The sequence below is a fragment of the Schistocerca gregaria genome, chromosome 7, assembly GCF_023897955.1.
Source record: "Schistocerca gregaria isolate iqSchGreg1 chromosome 7, iqSchGreg1.2, whole genome shotgun sequence".
Lineage (NCBI taxonomy): Eukaryota > Metazoa > Arthropoda > Insecta > Orthoptera > Acrididae > Schistocerca > Schistocerca gregaria.
In genome coordinates, this window is record NC_064926.1 from 314,459,050 (window position 1) to 314,480,417 (window position 21,368).

At 42.2% G+C, this 21,368-nt stretch overlaps 1 protein-coding gene across 1 annotated transcript in view; it reads right to left on the bottom strand.

Moving 5' to 3' along the window:
• The window catches only part of LOC126281421 (nose resistant to fluoxetine protein 6-like), a 262,936-nt gene that overhangs the window by 219,820 nt on the left and 21,748 nt on the right, over positions 1 to 21,368 (bottom strand). The window contains exon 3 of the mRNA XM_049980364.1: positions 3,761 to 3,903. Within this exon, the coding sequence (XP_049836321.1) occupies positions 3,761 to 3,903 (143 nt within the window). The remainder of the gene's footprint in view (positions 1 to 3,760; positions 3,904 to 21,368) is intronic.

The window sequence follows — 21,368 nt, forward strand, 5'->3', positions numbered from 1 at the left end:
AGTGTCATAGACCCTCTGCTGTTCCTGATTTACATAAATGTTCTAGGCGATAATCTGAGCAGCACCCTTAGATGGTTTGCAGATGAAGTTGTAATTTACCGTCTAGTAAAATCATTAGACGGTCAATTCCAATTACAAAGTGATCTTGAGAGAATTTCTGTATGGTGCGAAAAGTGGCAATTGGCACTAAACAAAGAAAAGTGCGAGGTCATCCACAAGTATACCAAAAGAAATCCGATACATTTTGGGTATACGATAAATCGCACAAATCTAAGGGCTGTCAATTCGACTAAATACCTAGGATTTACAATTACGAGCAACTTAAATTGGAAGGACTTCACAGATAATATTGTGGAGAGGGCGAAACAAAGACTGCGCTTTGTTGGCAGAACACTTAGAACATGCGAAAAAAAACACTAAAGAGACAGCCTACATTACACTTGTCCGTCCTCTGCTGGAAGTTTGCTGCACGGTGTGGGATCCTTACCAGGCGGAACTGACGGAGGATATCGAAAAATTGCGAAGAGGGGCTGCTCGTTTCTTGTTATCGCGCAATAGGGGTGGGAGAGTCACTGAAACGATACGCGAGCAGGGGTGGCAGTCACTGAAACAACGGCGGTTTTCTTTGCTGCGAGATCTATTTACGAAATTTTAATCACCAACTTTCCCTTCCGGATGCGAAAATATTTTGTTGACACCAAGCTACGTAGGGAGAAATGATCATCGTAATAAAATAACAGAAATCAGAGCTCGAACGGAAAGATTTAGGTATTCCTTTTTCCCACGCGCCATTCGAGAGTGGAATGGTAGAGAAGTAGTATGAAAATGGTTCGATGAAACCTCTGCCAGGCACTTGAAGTTTGAATTGCAGAGTAACCATGTAGATGTAGATGTAGATGTAACTCCACATTCTTTGATGAGGAATGATGACCGACCCCGTCGTTTTCCAGATGCTCGTTCTCAGGCACCTGACCCCAACAATCTGCCGTTTATCAGTGGATTTAACCAGTCCATCTCTAGAATAATTTTCCATTGATCTCTGCTCCTCTTATATACTTTCCTTACCCTGTCATGTTTCCAGTTGGTTACCAGGCAGCATTCCGTCTCGCGGTGTTTTAACATCAAACTAGGCAGTGGTTTTCGCTCAAAGATGAGATGACGATAGACATTTAATATCTAATACTACATTGCTTTAATGGCATATTGTATGCCTCTTGTTGTACCGTAAACAACACTGAAGACTATTGCCATGCATAATTTTTTAGCGTACATGTAAAATATGAACTTATTTAACCTCTCATGGTGAATCATATACAGTCACTCCCTCTTTCCTCCATCACAACGGAGTGTATAATTTAACGTCCAAATCGCGGCGCAAAAATGTTTATAGTTATTTATTTATTTGTATCAGAAGTACCAGGACACAGACTGTGCTGATTTAAAAGTATAGATATTTGTATACATGAGTAATTCAAAGGCATATAAACGTCATAAAATGAACACACAGGGAAAAAAGAGTAAGAAATCAATGTTTAGATAATACACACAATAGTAAGACATCAATATTTACATAATACGCACAGGAGTGAGAATTCCATTTTTAAACAATAAACACATTTACACTAGTTGTGTCCAGCATTTGGCTACACTGACTACGTTCTACAAGCCAATGCCAGATCCAGTCCTGTACAAGAGTATAGGCAGAGACGACACTTCAGGAGATGGCTTGTAGTTTGTTCATCTCCACACACTCACAGTGTGTCTCCGCATTGTGCGATGCCGCATTTCTTCAAGTTGTCCTTCACTCTTGCAACGCCGGAGTGCACTATGTTCAAGGACTTCTACGTGCACCATCGTTCTTGGTGACCAGGTGACGGAATTTCTTCAATTACGTCTCGCTATGGATGGACAGGATGTCTCTTTTTCCACAGTTCAACCCTGGCTATACTTTGATCTCTGTCTATTGGAACAGAAGACTGTAGAAAGTTCTTCCTGGACTTCAGTCGAGGTGGGGGTGGCTAATGTTCGTGCAAAGGGTTGGCCGGGTAATTGCAGGCCTTTTGCCTCTCGCTGCTAGCAGCTATCTCGCGTCTAATATCGGGTGGGGATATGCCTGCAAGTCTAGACAGCTTCTGTATTGGCGTTGGCCTCAGACAGGGCGGTGTCCATCCTTTTTTTTTTTTTTTTTTTTTTTTTTTTTGCACGTGCAGGATTGTACCACACTAGAGCGTCATAGTCGGCAGCGGAGTAGCAGAGTGCCAGGGCAGTTGTTCTTATAGGTTATAGTACTTATACACAATTACAATTTAAAATTAAGCAGCTTTTGCTACAGTTTAAATTATTCTTAATTTTTCTTCCCATGGACTGGAGTGTCCATTGGAAAGCATCTTTGTTGTTTGTTGTTATCTCGAGCATTGCTTCATCATTATTATTCTTTACTGCGACAATTCTGAGGCTGTCGTGTTACTTTAATAATCAGAATTCCTGCATCTGTCACGTCGCGCTATGCTTGAAGACATCCGTAGCTTTGCGAATGATTACGATGACTTTGGTATTTATACAACTCACCCAGCCACTCCTCCGATGCTGCCCATTAGAGAGAAAGCAATAGCAACAGAAGAATTGGCAAACGATATTTTCCAGAGAATTGTTAATTGGTTGCCTGAAAATTTATTCTCCCCAAATTAAAAAAAAAGCACATGGAATGATGTAGCATATAAGAAGGAGTCAGTAAATAGTGTATACATATTCATGTAAAACTTGAATTTGAAGAAGTGTATTACTGTACTTTTCAAACAGATGAGTTCAGCCACTTTTTCCCTTCGTATAATCACTAATCTTGGAAACAGACGTATCAACCTCTTGACATATTTTGCATGTTTCGCTCAATAATGTCTTACGGAATAATTTTCTGGGATAACTCATTACTTACAAAGAAAGTACTGATTACACAAAAGCGATTAGGAAGAATAATATGTGGTGTTCACACACGGACGTTATGTAGGTGGCTCTTCAAGAAGCTAGGCATTTTATCTTCGCCTTCAAAATACATATATTGAATACGAAACTACTCATAAATAATCTATCACAATTCGAGAACAATAGTGTTGTCCATACCTACAACACTAGAGGGAAAAATGACCTTTATTACACATTGTTAAAGCTGTCAGCAGCTCAGAAAGTATTTCCATATGCAGCAACAAAACTTTTTCATCATCTGCCCCATAATATGAAATGTCTGACATGAAGCGAAGCAAGTTTTAAATCTAATTTAAGATCGTTTCTCCTGGAAATCTCAGACGAATTTCTACTGAAAAACTGGTAGTCAGTAAAAAATAAATTAATTAATTAATTAATAATAAAATTCAGTCTAATAGCGTGAGAAGCACTAAAAGTATTGTGCTTATCAATGTTAACACTGACCATTAAAGTATATCTTGTAAACTGAGTCATTCCACATCATTTCGATAAAAGAATCGTTCAGATGCCCTATGGTACTTGTAAGTAAACAAAAGAGAAAAACAAATCACTATGCCCAGCTACCCACCCGATGACCAATAGATCGCTGATCCAGCAGGAGTGTCAACATGATGACGTGATATGATCTAAACTCCGAAGAAATTTTAACCTCCGTTATTGTGACTTGATATGTCGGCAGAAAGTATTACTGCTTCTAATTCCCTTCCGCGAAACTGAAGCATGGTTGTGACTGTAATCGTGGTGTTATCGTAGTGTAGCCTGTGGGTCGAGGCTGGCTTACCTGCTGGACTGACACGTGTTGCAGACGCACGCTGGCCAGACAGTACTTGCCGCCGGCGTCCAGGCACTCGTCGAAGTTCCCCAGCAGCGCCGTGTTGCCCTCCAGCAAACCAGAGACGGGCAGCTGACCCCACGACTCCAACACTGCAACACAGTTCAGGCTGACGTGGGTAACACGGCAAGACTACGTCACTGGTCACTGCCGTGACAGCCGTAGCAGTAGCGGAATGAACGGGTGTCAAGACTCCATCACCCGCCCCACTCACTGATCCACAGTAATTGTACCAGACAACACCTTAGATTTGGATAGGATACTTCTGGCAGAAGTGTAACGCAATCATCAACGGTTGCATAGGCATCGTAATTTCGACAGCTGCAGAATGCCTCTATAATCGAGTCAGATTGGCTTCTTACGGTAGCACAGAGAATGGAGTTAAACGGACAGGTATGTTAGAAAATTTGAAAAGGTAAATGGATAAGGTGAAGTTATATGTAGTGGCAAATAGTGAAGCTCTGTAACAGCAAGAACAGGACTTCTGGTCAGGTAAATACATCCCGAATGAGATTTTCACTCTGCAGGGGAGTGTGCGCTGATATGAAACTTCCTGGCAGATTAAAACTGTTTGCCAGAAGGTAGGAGACGAGGTACTGGCAGAAGTAAAGCTGTGAGGACGGGGCGTGAGTCGTGCTTGGGTAGCTCAGTTGGTAGAGCACTTGCCCACGAAAGGCAAAGGTCCCAAGTTCGAGTCTCGGTCCGGCACACAGTTTTAATCTGCCAGGTAGTTTCAGGTAAATACATGGTTATAAATACAAAATAAAATAGGAATAATACAGGAGAAGGTTTAATAATGAATAAGAAAATAGGCATGCTAGAAAGCCACTGTGAATAGCGTAGTGAACGCATTATATTAGCCAAACAGACACGGAGCCCAAACCGACCACAGTAGTTCAAGTTTGCGCTGATGAGCCAAAACATTATGACCACCTGATTAATAGCTTGCTTGTCCGTCTTTGGAACAACGAAGTACATCAGTGATTCGACATATTAGGGCTCCAACAGTTTGTTGGTAGGTTTGTGGAGGTTTATGGCATTATATGTCTACGTTCAGGTCATCTAACTCACGTAAATAATTGGCTGCTGTTTACGCACCCGGTGACTGCGCCCTATGGCAACCCAGATGGATTCTGCAGGCCTTACATCAGGCAAATCTGGTCACCGAAACGTCAACTGTAGCACAGTTCTGACTCCGACATACGGACAATTAAGGTGCGTTTACAACTGTGCGACTGGGCTTGTAGCACATGCAAGTAGCGGCACACGTGTGGGTGCGTGCCTCTTTCTCAACATGTGTGAACAATTGATTCCATTCACAACTTTGTTCCTCCTGGGCGCCTGTACTTCCGTGTGAGCCAAACTACAGCCGCACTGGGACTAGCCCCAAGAAGCGCAAGTTTAAACGCACCTTATTACTACTGAAAGATGACAACGCCGTTGGTATAGACATCAAACATGAGGGGATGCGATTGGTTCACAGCTGACAGCGTGTTCCATGCAAGCGCAGGAGAATATCTCCCTTAGCATAATAATGCGTCCGTGGTTCGCTGCACGTTTCGAGTCGCCGTTCCCCTCGATGATGGCGTCTGTGGACACGGCCATCGACCTGGTGTAGCAAAAATGCGATTCACCAGAGTAGCCGACACGTTTCCATTGAACGACGATCGAATCTCGATGGTCCCGAGCCCACGGCAATAATAACTAATGAGGTCGTTCGGTCAACATTTGAACACGTACGGGCGGTCTGCTGTGGAGCTCCTTGTTCGCCAAAGTACGATGAACGATCTGCTCTTAAACACTTGTGCGAGTAGAAGCATTTTGCTCTTACGGCAGAGAGTCCACAGATCACCATCTATACTACTTTACAGAGCAGACAAGACAGAGCAGACAAGCCTCAAACCTCACGTTCTGTGAAGAGTCGTGGACGTTCAACCATTTAACGCGTAGTGGTAGCTTCACTGACCTTTCTCTCTCCGTAGATGTTCACGACAGTAGCACGTGAGAATTCGCCCAGATAAGCCGTTTTCGAGATACTCGCTCACAGGATCTGCGTGATAATAATCTGCCATTTTTCAGAGTATCTTATCTCAATGGATTTCTCCATTTGCAGCCCATTTCTTCTTTAGGATGATCCACCGTCCGTATCTGCTCTGCTTGTATGTTTTTATTACCCCGTCACGTGCCCACAACGCCACCAGGCGCATCCAACGTGTTGGTCATAACGTTTTGGTTTATCAATGTATAAGCACACTAGCTCCGCAGATGACGAAGAGATTGAAAAAATGTAAGATGAGAAAAAAAATTCTTCAGATAGTTAAGGGAGTCGAAATTTTACACTACTGGCCATTAAAATTTGATACACCAATTAGAAACGGGTATTCACGGGGACAAATATTATACTAGAACTGACATGTGATTACATTTTCATGGCATGTGGATGCATAGATCCTGAGAAATCGGTACCCGGAACAACCACCTCTGGCCGTAATAACGGCCTTGATACGCCTGCGCATTGAGTCAAACAGAGCTTGGATGGTGTGTACAGATACAGCTGCCCATGCACCTTCAACAAGATACCACAGTTCATCAAGAGTACTGGCTGGCGCATTGTGACGAGCCAGTAGCTCCGCCACCATTGACCAGACGTTTTCGATTGGTGAGAGATCTGGAGAATGTGTTGGCCAGAGCAGCAGTCGAACATTTTCGGTATCCAGAAAGGCCCGTACAGGATCTGCAACGTGCGGCCGTGTGTTATCCTGCTGAAAAGTAGGGTTTCGCAGGGATCGAATCAAGGGTATAGCCACGGGTCGTAACACATCTGAAATGTAACTTCCATGTTCAAAGTGTCGTCAGTGCGAAGAAGAGGTGACTGGCAGGTGTAACCAATGGCACCCCATACCATCACGCCGGGTGATACGCCAGTATAGCGATGACGAATACATGCTTCCAATGTGCGTTCACCGCCATGTCGCCAAACACGGATGCGACCATCATGATACTGTAAACAGAACCTGGATTCATCCGAAAAAATAACGTTTTGCCATTCGTGCACCCAGGTCTGTCGTTGAGTACACCATCGCAGGCGCTCCTGTCTGTTATGCAGCGTCAAGGGTAACCGCAGCCATGGTCTCCGAGCTGATAGTCCATGCTGCTGCGAACGTCGTCGAACTGTTGGTGCAGATGGTTGTTGTCTTGCAAAAGTCCCCATCTGTCGACTCAGGGATCGAGACGTGGCTGCACGATCCGTTACAGCCATGCGAATAAGTTGCCTGTCATCTCGAATGCTAGTAGTGATACGAGGCCGTTGGGATCCAGCACGGCGTTCCCTATTGCCCTCCTGAACCCACCGATTTCATATTCTGCTAACAGTCTTTGGTTCTCGACTGCCGTGAGCAGTAATGTCGCGATATGATAAACCGCAATCGCGGTAGGCTACAATCCGACCTTTATCCAAGTCGGAAACGTGATGGTACGCATTTCTCCTCCTTACACGAGGCATGACAACATCGTTGCACCAGGCAACGCCGGTCAATTGCTGTTTGTGTATGAGAAATCGGTTGGAAACTTTTCTCATGTCAGCACGCTGTGGGTGTCGCCACCGGCGCCAACCTTGTGTGAATGCTCTGAAAAGCTAATTATTTGCATATCACAGCATCTTCTTCCTGTCAGTTAAATTTCGCGTCTGTAGCACGTCATCTTCTTGATGTAGCAATTTTAAGGGCCAGTAGTGTATTTGTGATTGGTTGCTTGGAATTAGATAGTAAGAAAAGGAAGAGATGGAAAAATAGTAGGTGAATATGGAATGGGGAATAGGAATGAAAGTGGAAGCTCGCAGGTAGAATTTCGCATAAGTTAATTATGGCTAACGCTTGGTCTAAGAATTATAAAAGAAGGCTGCATACGTGGAAGAGACGTAGAGACAACGGAAGGTTTCAGATTGATTATATAATGGTAAGACAGAGATTCTGGGTGCTGATTTTGTATTTTAGGCTATATACCCAGGGGCAGACGTGGATTCTGACCACTATTTGTGGATTACCAACTGTAGACTAAAACTGAAGAAACTGCAAAAAGGTAAGAAATTACGTAGATGGAGAATGCATAAGTTGAAAGGACCAAAAGTTGTTGCGTTACAGAGGGAGCATTAGGCAACGTGCTGGTATATCTTTCGAATGCAAGACAGCTACGACTACATGTGGCATGGCTTCGCCAAGTCCTTTGTCCTAAGTATGTGGCACCAGATGTCACGTAATTCCCGCACAGTCACGTAATTCCCGTAAATTACTGGAAGGTACAATCGCTATTGGAGAAGACCTAAGGCATGAAGGGATACAGGCGCTTTGCATGTTATGTTTGATTGTTACCACAGGTTTCACGGAAGCCAGGTTAATACCTTCCCGTAACGTTGTGCTGGTTTCACTGCCTGCGTCCTTGGCGTGGTGTTTCTCTCGAGCAGCTGTTGCCCTGGATGACGAGATCAGCTAATGGCCATTGACCTGGTGTAACAAGGAACGTGATTCAGCCTACAAGGCGACATATTTCCCTTGATCCGTGGTCTAATCTAGATGATCCAGTGCCCGCTGCAATCATAATGAACGATGACTTTGGATCAACAAGGAAACACGTAAGAGGCGCTTACTGCAGTGTGCGCTAAACGGTTTGAGAAACACTTATTCCTGCTAAAGCATTGTATTCTGCTATCACATCTATCACATATCGTTCTTATCCTGTTTTACAGAGCAGACAGCTTTCGATTTTCGATCTCTACGTTCTTTGGTGAAGAGTAGGCGTCCGAAACCTTGTCTCCTACTGGTGGTTTCACCGTCCAGATGATATATGTCTGTAGCCGATCAGCTTCACCGTTTCCGAGAATGTTGCTCCCAGGCGCCGAACTATTGCTATATGTCCTCTGTCAGAGTCGATTATACCAGTCGATTTCCCCGTTTTGGGCCTGTATTATCGCTGGAAAGATTTCCCAGTCGTCTCTGCTACGCTTGTATGCTTTGCTGTATGGAACGCCACATGGTCGCTTAAAGTTCTCCCTGGGTAGTGGTCATAATGATTTAGCTCTTGAGTGTCTGTTCAAAGAGTCACATGTTAGCAAACTATTTCTTCTGGTGATAGTCGAAAACAAAGGGACCTTAGATATGTGAACTCTTCTGTCTCTAAGACAACAGCACAGTGTCACAAATCTGTAATTTATTTTAACAGTGGTATGAATATGGATGTTAGAATAACAGATTCGGTTTGATATTTGGTATAGATACGAATACATCAAACTGTATCTATATTAACATTGGAACAAAAATATCGATACCGACAGCATCGTAAGTGCTGACTGTCTTTTTATGCATTTTTAAGCTACTTATTTAGAAGACGTGACGAAATATAGAAAACGCCGTCTTTCCCACGCGTTTGTCACAAAGCTACTTCCACAGGTGCTACAGATTTTGAAAAAAGGAATTCACAAATCACTAAAGTTGTCACGTTGTGTTAATGGTTTCTTCCCTATTTGTATTGGTTTTCATGTCTCCTCATTATTTTTCTGGGCACAAAGATACCTCTGACACATCGTGTCTTCTTTTCTGGCTATCGGTCAGCTCCTTATATACCAAAAATAAAACTTATTTACAACAACTTATGCCTCAGACTGAGCGGAAGAGCTTTCTCCAGACGAACGAGTTTACTAGTTTCTTCTGCTGTCAGGTAACAGCTATGGAAGAAGGGATATCCGTAATGCTGCTGCACCCAAAAACGGGTTCTCAAATTTCCAGTCCTTCAGTAACTCAGAGCGGGGAAAGACGACTGAAAAATACAATTACATTAAATTTCCAACGCCTTCCTGAAGTTATATATATTTCAGACGTATTTGAATATTCCAACATTTTCTAAGGTTTTGATAAATACTTAATATTGCTGTTGTGACGGGGTGTAACAAAACGATACTGGCAAACTCTGAAGGCTAGTAGAGGATGTCGCAACTAGCAAATTGAGGACAGGAATCCATGACCGTAAATGTCATTCCACGATGATCCTACAGAGGATTGAAGCTATAAGGGTTAATAACAACTGCAGATAAACCACCCATTCAGCAAATAGTCGACATTTTACGGCACTGAAAGCAGTTAATATTTTTGTGATAAGTATGGGCCATTTTACTTTTTACATTCCACATTTAACAAAAATGTAAAATGCTGCAAAATGTTCAAAATTCTGAGAAAACTACGGGTAAGATACAGGGAGGGACGGATAATATACAATGTGTACAAGACCCAAGAGGGGATAATGAGAGTGAACGACCAAGAACGAAATGCTCGGACCAGAAAGGGTGTAAGACAGGGATGAAGTCTTTCTCCCCTACAGTTCAATCTGTACATCTAAGAAGCAATGATGGAAATAAAAGAAAGGTTCAGTAGTGGAATTAAAATTAAAGGTGAAAAGATATCAATGATACGATTCGGTATGGAACCGCGCGAACGCTACGGTCGGAGGTCGAATCCTGCCTTGAGCATGGATGTGTGTGATGTCCTTAGGTTAGTTTGGTTTACGTAGTTCTAAGTTCTATGGGACTGATGACCTCAGAAGTCAGGTCCCATAGTGTTCAGAGCCATTTTTGATACGATTCGGTGATGACATTCCTAACCTAAGTGAAACTGAAGAAGAATTGCATGATCTGCGTGGAATGAACAATCTAATGAGTACAGAATACGGATTGAGAGTAAATCGGAGAAAGACGCAAGTAATAAGGAGCAGCAGAAATGAGAACAGCGAGAAACTTATCAGGATCGATGGTCATTAAGTAGATGAAGTTAAGGAATTCTGCTAGCTAGGCAGTAAAATAACCAATGACGGATGGAGCAAAGAGGGCATCAAAAGCAAACTAGCAATGGCAAAAAGGGCATTCCTGGTGAAGAGAAGTCTACTAGTATCAAAGAATGTCGTTAATTTGAGGAAGGAATTTCTGAGAACGTATGTCTGGAATACAGTATTGTATAGTAGTGAAGCATGGACTGTGGGAAAACTGGAACAGAAGAGAATCGAGATGAATGTTGAAAACTAGATGGACTGATAAGGTGAGGAATGAGGTGGTCCTCCGCAGAATCGGAGACGAAAGGAATATGTGGAAAACACTGGTAAATAGAAGGGACAGGATGACAGGATATTTGTTAAGACACGAGGGAATGACTTCGATGTTACTAGAGGGAGCTTTAGAGGGCAAAAACTGTAGAGGAAGACAGAGATTGGAATACATCCAGCAAATAATTGAGGACGTAGTTTGTAAGTGCTACTCTGAGATGAAGAAGTTTGCGCAGGAGAGGAATTCATGGCGGGCCGCATCAAACCAGTCAGAAGACCGATGACCCAAAAAAGTATACATTTTCGACGCCATCTAATAACACAAACCGTCTCAAGCCCATTTCGAGAATTTAATATTAATTATTAAAAATGATAATGTCCACTTTGTATAAGGTGCAGAAAGATGGCTGCAACTTGAAATGAATAACGCCGAAATCTTAAATTCAGGTTGGGTTATATGTCGCAAGGATAGGTTAAACACCGATGGCTGTGGTGTATTAATTGCCATAAAGCACTGGATAATATCTAGTGAGATTAAGCGTGGAAGATCTGTCAAACATGGTGATCGGATGCTGTTGTGAACCACCTGACTCAGGAGCTGAAGTGGAAGAACCCTTCAGAGAGAACGTGCAGAATATCATGCATTCGTGATAATGATCTTGTACGTGCCACGAGTTAGAAATTTCACGGCGCTTTTGAATCCCAAACGAACCAGCTGTTTGTGTCAGAGCAGTTCACGCAGTAGGCTGGAGACAGAGGGCACGAATTTCTGCTAGTTGGTGAGTGTGGTTCCTCGCTGAGGACAGAACTGGTGTCCTATATGAGCAGATTAGAGTATGACAACTCGAAGGGAGTCGGGTTCACCAACATGAGCTGGGAGGTAGCGCCTTCGGGGTGCAGTCTGCAGCATACAAGTCTTCGAAGCAGAGATGGGGCCATGCATGGCGTGCAGACCGAGCTAGTTTTGTATTATCGTGCTTGGCCCAGCGAGCTGCCACTGTCAATGCAGTTCTGTGGATATAATGGGCAACTGCTGTCCCCAACGGCTGGAGGAGCGACAGTGTAGCAGAGTGTAGCTGGAATCAGCCAGAAAAGTTGGAAGAGCCAGCAGGTTGGAGCTTCAGACGGTCCACCTGACATGGAATGGCAGAGCAGTAAGACAGATGGCTGATGGACAGCCACGGCTGGCTGAGACTTGCTGTCAACTTGAGACATCGTTCGGGTTGGAGCTGCGAACTGTGTTTGGCTGTTTGGCTTCGTAAGGAGTGCGGCATGTAGGGAGGCGAGGGAGGACTAGCTGAAGTGTGTTCCCATTACGACAAGGAGAAGGCAGTGTGTAGCTGTGACTTGCATTATCCTGTCACGTAAATTGTTGAGCCTGTGCTCCCATGCTTAAGTAGCCAAGGGTTTAATACGATGAAACATGGCGGGGATGCTGTGAGGCCTGGAATTTGCAGAACAGTGCTTTATATCATTTAATTGTATTTTGGTGAAATGCACTGAGGACGTTCTCAGGCCAGGAATTTGTGCAATCGTGCTTTATCTGATAGAATTGTGTTTTAGTGAAGCATAGCAAGGCTACTTGTAGGCCAGGAATTTGTAGGGCAACGCTTTATCTGATTGAACTGAGTTTGGGGAATACGTTTGCCTGTACTTTGCTTTTCCTTTTGTACTTGCTGTAGCATGTACGTTTGTCTATTCTTTCAATGTAGAATGTGTCCGTATCTTTCTGTTGTCTCTTTGGTGTTTCCTTAAGGTGTCGGCCTTAGTTGCGTGTAATTTATGATTTGGTTGTAGACCAAGGTCCATGGTTGGGTGTCCTAGTGGTCGACTGTTGACACGTGTGTTATTTTATGTGATAATTACTGCTCCCTTTACTGCAAAGTCTGGTCTCAGAGGAGCGGAAATATTGATGTTTCATGCAGTGTTAAGGTTTTCCGATTCCGTATGTTGATCTGTACCTCTTTTATGAAGTCGATTACTCCCATGGGAGAAGGGCTTATAGAATATGATTTTGTTTTACTAGGTATCAAGGTCATTTTCTAAATGTAGTGCTCTTTTCTCGTTCATGTTTTTTAATGCTTCAGTTCTGACTTATTGTATTTTTCACATTGTTTAACAAAATTTATTTGCATTTGGTTAAGAGTCTAGGCCTACACAAACCCCAGCCACTTACCACTCCCAACATCATCCTGCGGTATATGTACTAAGGGGAAACTATTTTTTCAAATGTTATGGGATTAAAATTGGTGTCAAAGGCAATAATTCGGACGAGACTGTTCTGAATGAGTTGTCTTAGAATTACTTCGAGAAGACTGTTAGATGTCATGAAGACAGAAAGAAACTGAAGAGCCGAAGGAATTGGTACACTTGCCTGATATGATGTAGGGCCTCCACGAGCACGCAGAAGTGTCACACCACGACGTGGTCGTGGACTCGACCAGTGTCTGAAGTGGTGCTGAAGGGAACTGACACCACGAATCCTGCAGGGCTGTCGATAAATTCGTAAGAGTAAGAGGGGCTGGAGATCTCTTCTGAACAGTATGTTGCAAGGCATCTCAGATATGCTCAAATAATGTTCATGTCTGGGGAGTTTAGTGGTCAACGGAAGTGTTTAAACTCAGAAGAGTATTCATGGAGCCACTCTCTAGCAGTTTTGGAGTGTCGCATTGTCCTGCTGGAATTTCCCAAGGCCGTGGGAATTCAAAATGATCACGAATAGATGCAGGTTATCAGACCTGTCGAAGTTGTATCTAGACGTATCAGTGGTCCCATATCACTCCAAATGCACATGCCCCACACCATTACAGAGCCTCAATCAGCTTGAACAATCCCCTACTGATATGCAGGGTCCATGGATTCACCAGGTTGTCTCCATCCCGGTACATGTCAGTACAATTGGAAACGAGACTCGTCCGTCCAGTCAACATGTTTCTATTTATAAACAGTCCAATGTCGGTGTTGAGCGCCCCTGCGAGACGTAAAGCTTTGTATCGTGCAGTCATCAAGGCTAGACGAGTGGTTCTTCGGCTCCGAAAGCCTATATCGATGATGTTTCGTTGAATGGAACGGAACGGTTGCACTTCTGTCAGTTTGAACAATTCTCGTCAGTCATCGTTGCTCCTGTTCTTGCAGGATCTTTTGCCGGCGGCAGCGGTGTCGGAGATGTGATGATTTACCGGATTCCTGATGTTCACTGTGTACTTGTGAACGTCGAACGGGAAAATCCCCACTTCGTCGCTTCCTCATAGAGGCTGTTTCCCATCGCTCATGCGCCGACTATGAAACCACGTTCAAACTCATTTAAATCTTTACAACCTGACATTGTAGCAGCAGTAAGCGACGAAACAAATGCGCCAGACACTTGTAGTCTTACATAGGCGTTGTGACCGCAGCGCCGTATTCTGCCTGTTTACATATCTCTGTATTTGAATAATCATGCCTATACCGATCTGTTTGGGGCTTCAGTGTATTTGGGCGCCTGACATGAAATTGGTATGAGATGATTGTGGTTAAAATTATAACAGAGTAAAGAAATTGGATAACAGAAAGTAAAATACTTCTTAAATCTTGTCTCATAAAACACACACACACACACAACAGATTGTTAGGGAATTGTCCTGTGAGAGCAACGCCTTAGACCCTCCTTGTAACGTAGAGGCCATAAATTTCCAATAAGTTAACATAAGGGAGGGCATTGTCTTTCATTAGGCTGTGACTGATTAGCAAGAGTGACAGGAAGCGAACTGCACAGTATGTAAGTAATCAATATCAAATATTCAGTTCTGAGAACGAAGATGTGGAGCACATCTAGATAAAATTCAAAAGAATAGTGAAATACATTATAGACCAGTGTGTGCCGAGCTAGTTCGTGAGGAGTGAGAAACACCCACCGTGGTTCATTTAACTGAGTTAGAAACTTGGTACCAAAGCTAGGAGAGCTTCATCACAGTTTTAAGTGAAGTCAAAGCCTAGTTAAAATTTGAACGATCCTAAAGTTGATCGTAAGGAGGGCAATGCGAGATAAATGAATTCGAAAATAAAACCTTGCCAACCTGTCTTATCAAAAGTCCTTTGGAAATTCATCTATTCACTCTCTCAGTGATCCTACTGACACCGAAGCGTAAGATGACAGACAAGGCCGAAATACTGATTTCATGAGATCGCATTACGGGTTTTCCAGTCAGTCAGTGCTGGATGGCCGAAATGGCAGATGTTGAATAAGCGGTCGCAAACTAAAATCAACTAAAACTGTTAAACAGTGAGAAGGTATCAGGACCAGATGAGCTACCTGTAAACTTCTACAGATAATGTAGGAGATAGCTTGCACCGCTTCGAGCAGTAGTTTATCGTACTTCAATAGAGCAACTAAAGACGCAAGTCATTACAATTATCAAGAAGGATCGTCGAATACCTAAAAATACCCATGAGTCTACACAGGTTACGTCAATCTGTTGCTGGATTGTGGAACGTCTTTAATACTCGCACATAACGACGATTTTGGAAAAAGAAAATAGGCAGTACAAAAATTAACATAGATTCCACAGAAAGAGAACTTGTGAAACTCAACCCTTTAGATTCGTCCATGACATCCAGAGTACCAGAGACAGATACGCCCATGTTGACGCCACGCTCCTTGACTTCAGGAAGGCGTTAGATTCAGTTCCGTTCTGTCGTTTAGAGCGCTGAGTAAGAACTTATCGAGTATCGTAGAACATCTGAGACTGAATTAGATATTCTAGTAAGCAGAACTCAGTTTATCGTTATTAACGGACAAAATCGAGATATTAAAAAAAATTAAAGAGAACTCCATGGGGGTCATTACGGTTTACCACACATATAAATGATCTAGTGGATAAAGTTGGAAGGCAGTAGTGGCACGAAGGAGAATCTACAGTACATCGACAATTAGTGTAGATACTGGCAGTTGACCGCAAATGCCCAAGAAGGGACGAAGAGATGCACTACCACAAAATGAGGTGAACACAAGCCGACCTCCAAAAATGTTTCATGCCATTGTATCGAAAGACAAATAGGATACCATTCAAAGATTTGTTTGTCTAAGTTGTTAGTTAGCCAGTCTAACGGACAAATTATGAATTTCAGAGTTGGCGACACTTTCAGTTGGAGTTTTCTTCACTCTATGATAAACACAGGATGTGCTGCTGAATTTGCTATCATCGAATTTTATTTGTAATTGTCATTTTAAATTGTCTTATTTTAATGTAAATAGATGAAAAACAAATTTGATATTCCGTTTCGTTAAGCAATAGTTCACTTTTAATGCATACAGTCTTCTGACTTGTGTTTCGGCTAAATGAAAACACAGTGTTATGTTTACTGAATTTTTGGGGTGAGTAGAAACATTTTCATCGGAAGAAGACTGAGAATTTGTCGGAACTGAAGGACCATCTGAAACTGTTCTCAACCTTGTATTGGAGATGATGCTGTGATTAAAGTATATGGCAAATATCATTTCGAAGGCAAAGTTTATCTTGATATATTTTTGGAGGAAAAAAGGCAGATTAAACACATATATTTTAACAGATGAGGAGGGATGTTTTTGTTAATGAGATGGTGTTCGACTGCTCTACCTTACTTTTGGGGTTACAACGTGTACTTTCTAAACCACGGTAGGGGCTATTAATAAGCCTTCCCTTTCGCAGCTGATTATCTGTTTATTATTTCTAGAAGAAGACATGAAGATTCAGAACATCATTTTTAAACATGTTTTAGATGACTTAATGTATTAACAAACCAACCAATTTCATAACTTTAATGTTACACCTGAGTAACTAGAGATATATCAATTTTTATGGGAAAAACAAAATAAGAAATCAAAATTTATACTATTTTTTAGTTTTCTATTGAATAAAAGAAGTTTTGAAAGAGATAAATTTTGTTTCTGGGTCTCCTAGATCCAAAACAGGTTCTGACATGTACCTATAACTCCAAAGTCGAATAAATAGGAAGATTAATGATATTAACAGTACTGTTTTTATTCACCCCTCTCTTTGGAATAAATAGATACACCAAGGTTTTTAATGTTATAAAAACATGAGCTAGGTTCCAACTCTAATTATAAGTTTAAGGTTAGACACAAAATCAACAATCCCATATAATTTTGATTTTCATATATATTTTTAAAATCATCAGTTTTTTTATAGTTGAAAACTGATTCTATTCACTCCATTTTACGACACTTCGATTACGCTGTTGGCGAGAAACCATTGGAAACAGCAACTTCCTTAGGACACCTAGGAGTAAACGGTGGCACCTAAAATACAAAAAGTGGCAGGAAATCGGGTGCCAGACTTAGGTTAACTGGGAGAACTTCAAAGAATTGTACTTCAACTACGAAAGAAATGAATTACGAAATACTAACCCGAACGACCTAAAGCGAAAAGACTACAAAAAACTAATTGCAGAAAAAGCAGATGGCAGAATTAGACTTACTGGGAGAAGGTTGAAGAAATACAGTTTATCCACGACAGAAATGTCTTGTAAAAGACTTAGTCGTCCGATTCTTAATTATTGGGAAACGTACTATGTTTAATACAAGAGGCTGAAAAGATCGAAAATTGAGCAGCGAGCTTCGTCACGGTATGGCATAGGTGGCACGAGAACGTTACGGAGCTGTGTAGCAAACTTCAGTGGCGCACGTTACAATAGATACGTTGTACACCACTACGCAGATCATTGTTTTAGATTCCGATAGCGCTCGTTCCAGGAAGAGTCGGCCAGCATTACACCCTTCAATACAAGTATCATGGAATGACCACAACAAGAAATCATGCGGATTTGGTGCTATGGCGGAAGTTTAACAGCACTCGTTCTTCCTACGTATCAATGGAACAGGGAAGAGAGGAGGTGATAATGGTAGCAGACGTGAACTCCGCTGCACATGTTTAGATGACTTATTTAGTGTAGATGTAGTGCAAGCATCCTCGGAATTTTGTGGAAAACATTGAGTCGTGGGCGTGTGACCAGAGATCGAGATACTGCCTTTGTCTTGGCTGCCGTGGACAGATAGAACGGGAACCCTAGCTCATTGTGACACTTGGAAATTTTCAACGAGTGGAGAATATTTTTCTTTGATTTTTGTGTTAGCCCTTGGCCCGATCAATATTCAGATGGTTTACTCAGGGGACCCCGTGAAGTTTTCAAGTTATTAACTGGGAAAAATAGATCGAGTGATTCTTCCACGCGGAACTGAAGGCTTTTTATTTGCTGTGGAAGGGGCTGAAAAGGCGAGAATGGTAGTGGGTAGATGGAGGCTTTCTTTACGTCCTTCTGTACAGACATTTTAGTCATAGATGTACACCGGTTTGCAAGGTTAATAGAAGCTTTACCGGACGTCCCGCCTTCGTTATAGTGTGCGAACAACGCCTGCAATTGAAACTATAGTCATCAAGATTGACCCGTATTACTGTCCTACTGTTTCGCATAGTATTCGTGATTATGCTCTAAGTTACGCGGTGTATGAAGCACAGTCAAATGAAAGCCGAACACCCACTGCAACGGGACTATGGAATGATTCCATTCAAAAGTAATCACCATACACGTAAAGACACTTATCCCACCTAGTGACAGGACGATCAATGCCTGTTTCGTAGAACGTGATCGGCCGCCCACGGATCCACGACTGCACCCCACTCTTGCACTTCCCCCTCCGACTGAAACCGTTGTCCTCATATGCCGTTCTTCAGGTCGCCGAAGATATGAATGTCACACAGTGAAAGATCCTGGCTTTATGGAGGCTGCTGCAGTGCTTCTCAGCGAAACTGCTGAAGTGTAACCTTCGTACGAATGTGGTTCCATGCTCCAGCTACTTTTTTCATGTGATCGTCGGAGTCCGTGTGGCGAATGGGCGAGGAATCCAGGCCACCTCTGCTACACAGCTGTCTGAAGGGCAGTCGAATTGTAGGCGTTAGCCGCATGGTACTGTGACATCTGAACGAACACACAACGCGAGTCCGCCAACAACGAGAGTCATGACTCAGCAACTACGAGCACGTGTGATGCGGCACTATGCTTTTCCCCTAACAGAACGGTGGTCATTCCCTGTGTAATTACGTATTTTTAATAAATAATATATCGTTTTTGTATTACCACCAATATAGCCTCATTTAAGTATAGGAGAAACTTCCATATATTATTATTTAGATATGGTAGCAACGTTGACGTAATGATTGTTTATGCTTCCGTAGTTTAAATGAATGCTATAGATAATTTTGATGTGGAAAAATGTAGTTTTGGGGAGGGTGTCTCAATTGGGCTTACACCAATATGATATAGCGATGTAACTGAACCCTTTGACGAGTGCTGCTTCATATGTAATTTTAGTCGTTTAAATAACATTGACATACACATTCTTTGTGTGTGTGTGTGTGTGTGTGTGTGTGTGTGTGTGTGTGTGTGTGTGTGTGTTCACTTACATATAGTCGTTGGTAAGTGCAGCGTGATATGTGCTACATGTATTTCATCAGTATTCTCAATATATTTGCGAATTTCTGACATATAACAGAATACTTTTGAATACGCTTAATTCAGGTGAAGCGTACGTATTTTTGACATGCAAATACTGCGCTGCGTAAATATCTTGACATACTTCTAATAAATAATAAAGGCGCTATAGATACTTTGAACATGAGGAAAATTTTCAAATGGTCCAGATACTCACCATTCATAATATGATGGCATAGTGGCAACAAACATGTGAGGTAATTATGCGTATTTAAAATTTTTATTTTAAATATTTTTTGACTTTTTTATTTTTAAAATTTCTCTCTAACAAAGGCGAGACAGCAATAAAAGTGAACTGCACACAACATCACCAGTTGCTATGGCACGAGAGGGGGCTAGGGCATGATGTTTGAGGAACATTACCACCCTCCACTAGGAAACCATGCATACTTTAACTATGGGTGCACGATACAGAGCGTATTAGACCGCAGCCTCTGTAGCCAAGTATGGTTGAATAAGTGGTGTCTAGCATGTTAACCATGCATTTTCGGCCATAAGTTCATTTGACCTTTTTTCTTCTGTATCCTCTCATCGACCAATCCCTAGAGATTGTACATAGTGGAAAAAATCGTCCTGTATGTTTCCTTCACTTGGAACTCATTTTATTAGAAAAAATATTATATAAAAAGTAAGAGTGATCTGACTCGTTTCATTAAAATTAGTTGAAAGTACTCGGATATTTTACCTAAATGAGAGGTTATGGTTAAATGACTATCAAAACTATGATTATGTAGCAGTATGTAGTAGTTGGAATTCACCGGTCATTTATCTGTGAATACAAACTTCGGAAAGAAATAATGGAACTGTTGCGTATAGTGAGTTAATGGAACTGCTAAATAATCAGAGACAAGATAACGCTTCAAAAAGAGACAAACGCCCATAATCAAAATTTGGTAAAGGGTAATATTTTAGAAAGGGTCGTTTGACTGGAAGGAGTTGAATGAGAATTTTTCGCACGTTTGTGAATTGGATACAGTAGCTCTACAACCGTATAGAGAAGTCAATTGTTTTGTTAACTTGTTGTTATCACAGATCTACAAAAGCTGTTGGTACCGTTCGGCTGTAGGGGACTTTAAACACCTTAAAATGCACAATTAACACCCGGAAACAAAATACGATGTGGAAAATCTGTGCCTGACAATGCAACATTTACTAAACACATAAAACCACCGAACAAAGTTCATCTACATCTACATTTACATCTACATCCATACCCCGCAAGCCACCTGACGGTGTGTGGCGGAGGGTACCCTGAGTACCTCTATCGGTTCTCCCTCTATTCCAGTCTCGTATTGTTCGTGGAAAGAAGGATTGTCGGTATGCTTCTGTGTGGGCTCTAATCTCTCTGATTTATCCTCATGGTCTCTTCGCGAGATATACGTAGGAGGGAGAAATATACTGCTTGACTCCTCGGTGAAGGTATGTTCTCGAAACTTCAACAAAAGCCCGTACCGAGCTACTGAGCGTCTCTCCTGCAGAGTCTTCCACTGGAGTTTATCTATCATCTCCGTAACGCTTTCGCGATTACTAAATGATCCTGTAACGAAGCGCGCTGCTGTCCGTTGGATCTTCTCTATCTCTTCTATCAACCCTATCTGGTACGGATCCCTCACTGCTGGGCAGTATTCAAGCAGTGGGCGAACAAGTGTACTGTAACCTACTTTTTTGTTTTCGGATTGCATTTCCTTAGGACTCTTCCAATGAATCTCAGCCGGGCATCTGCTTTACCGACGATCAACTTTATATTATCATTCCCTTTTAAATCACTCTTAATGCGTACTCCCAGATAATTTATGGAATTAACTGCTTCCAGTTGCTGACCTGCTATTATGTAGCTAAATGATAAGGGATCTGTCTTTCTATGTATTCGCAACACATTACACTTGTCTACATTGAGATTCAATTGCCATTCCCTGCACCATGCGTCAATTCGCTGCAGATCCTCCTGCAT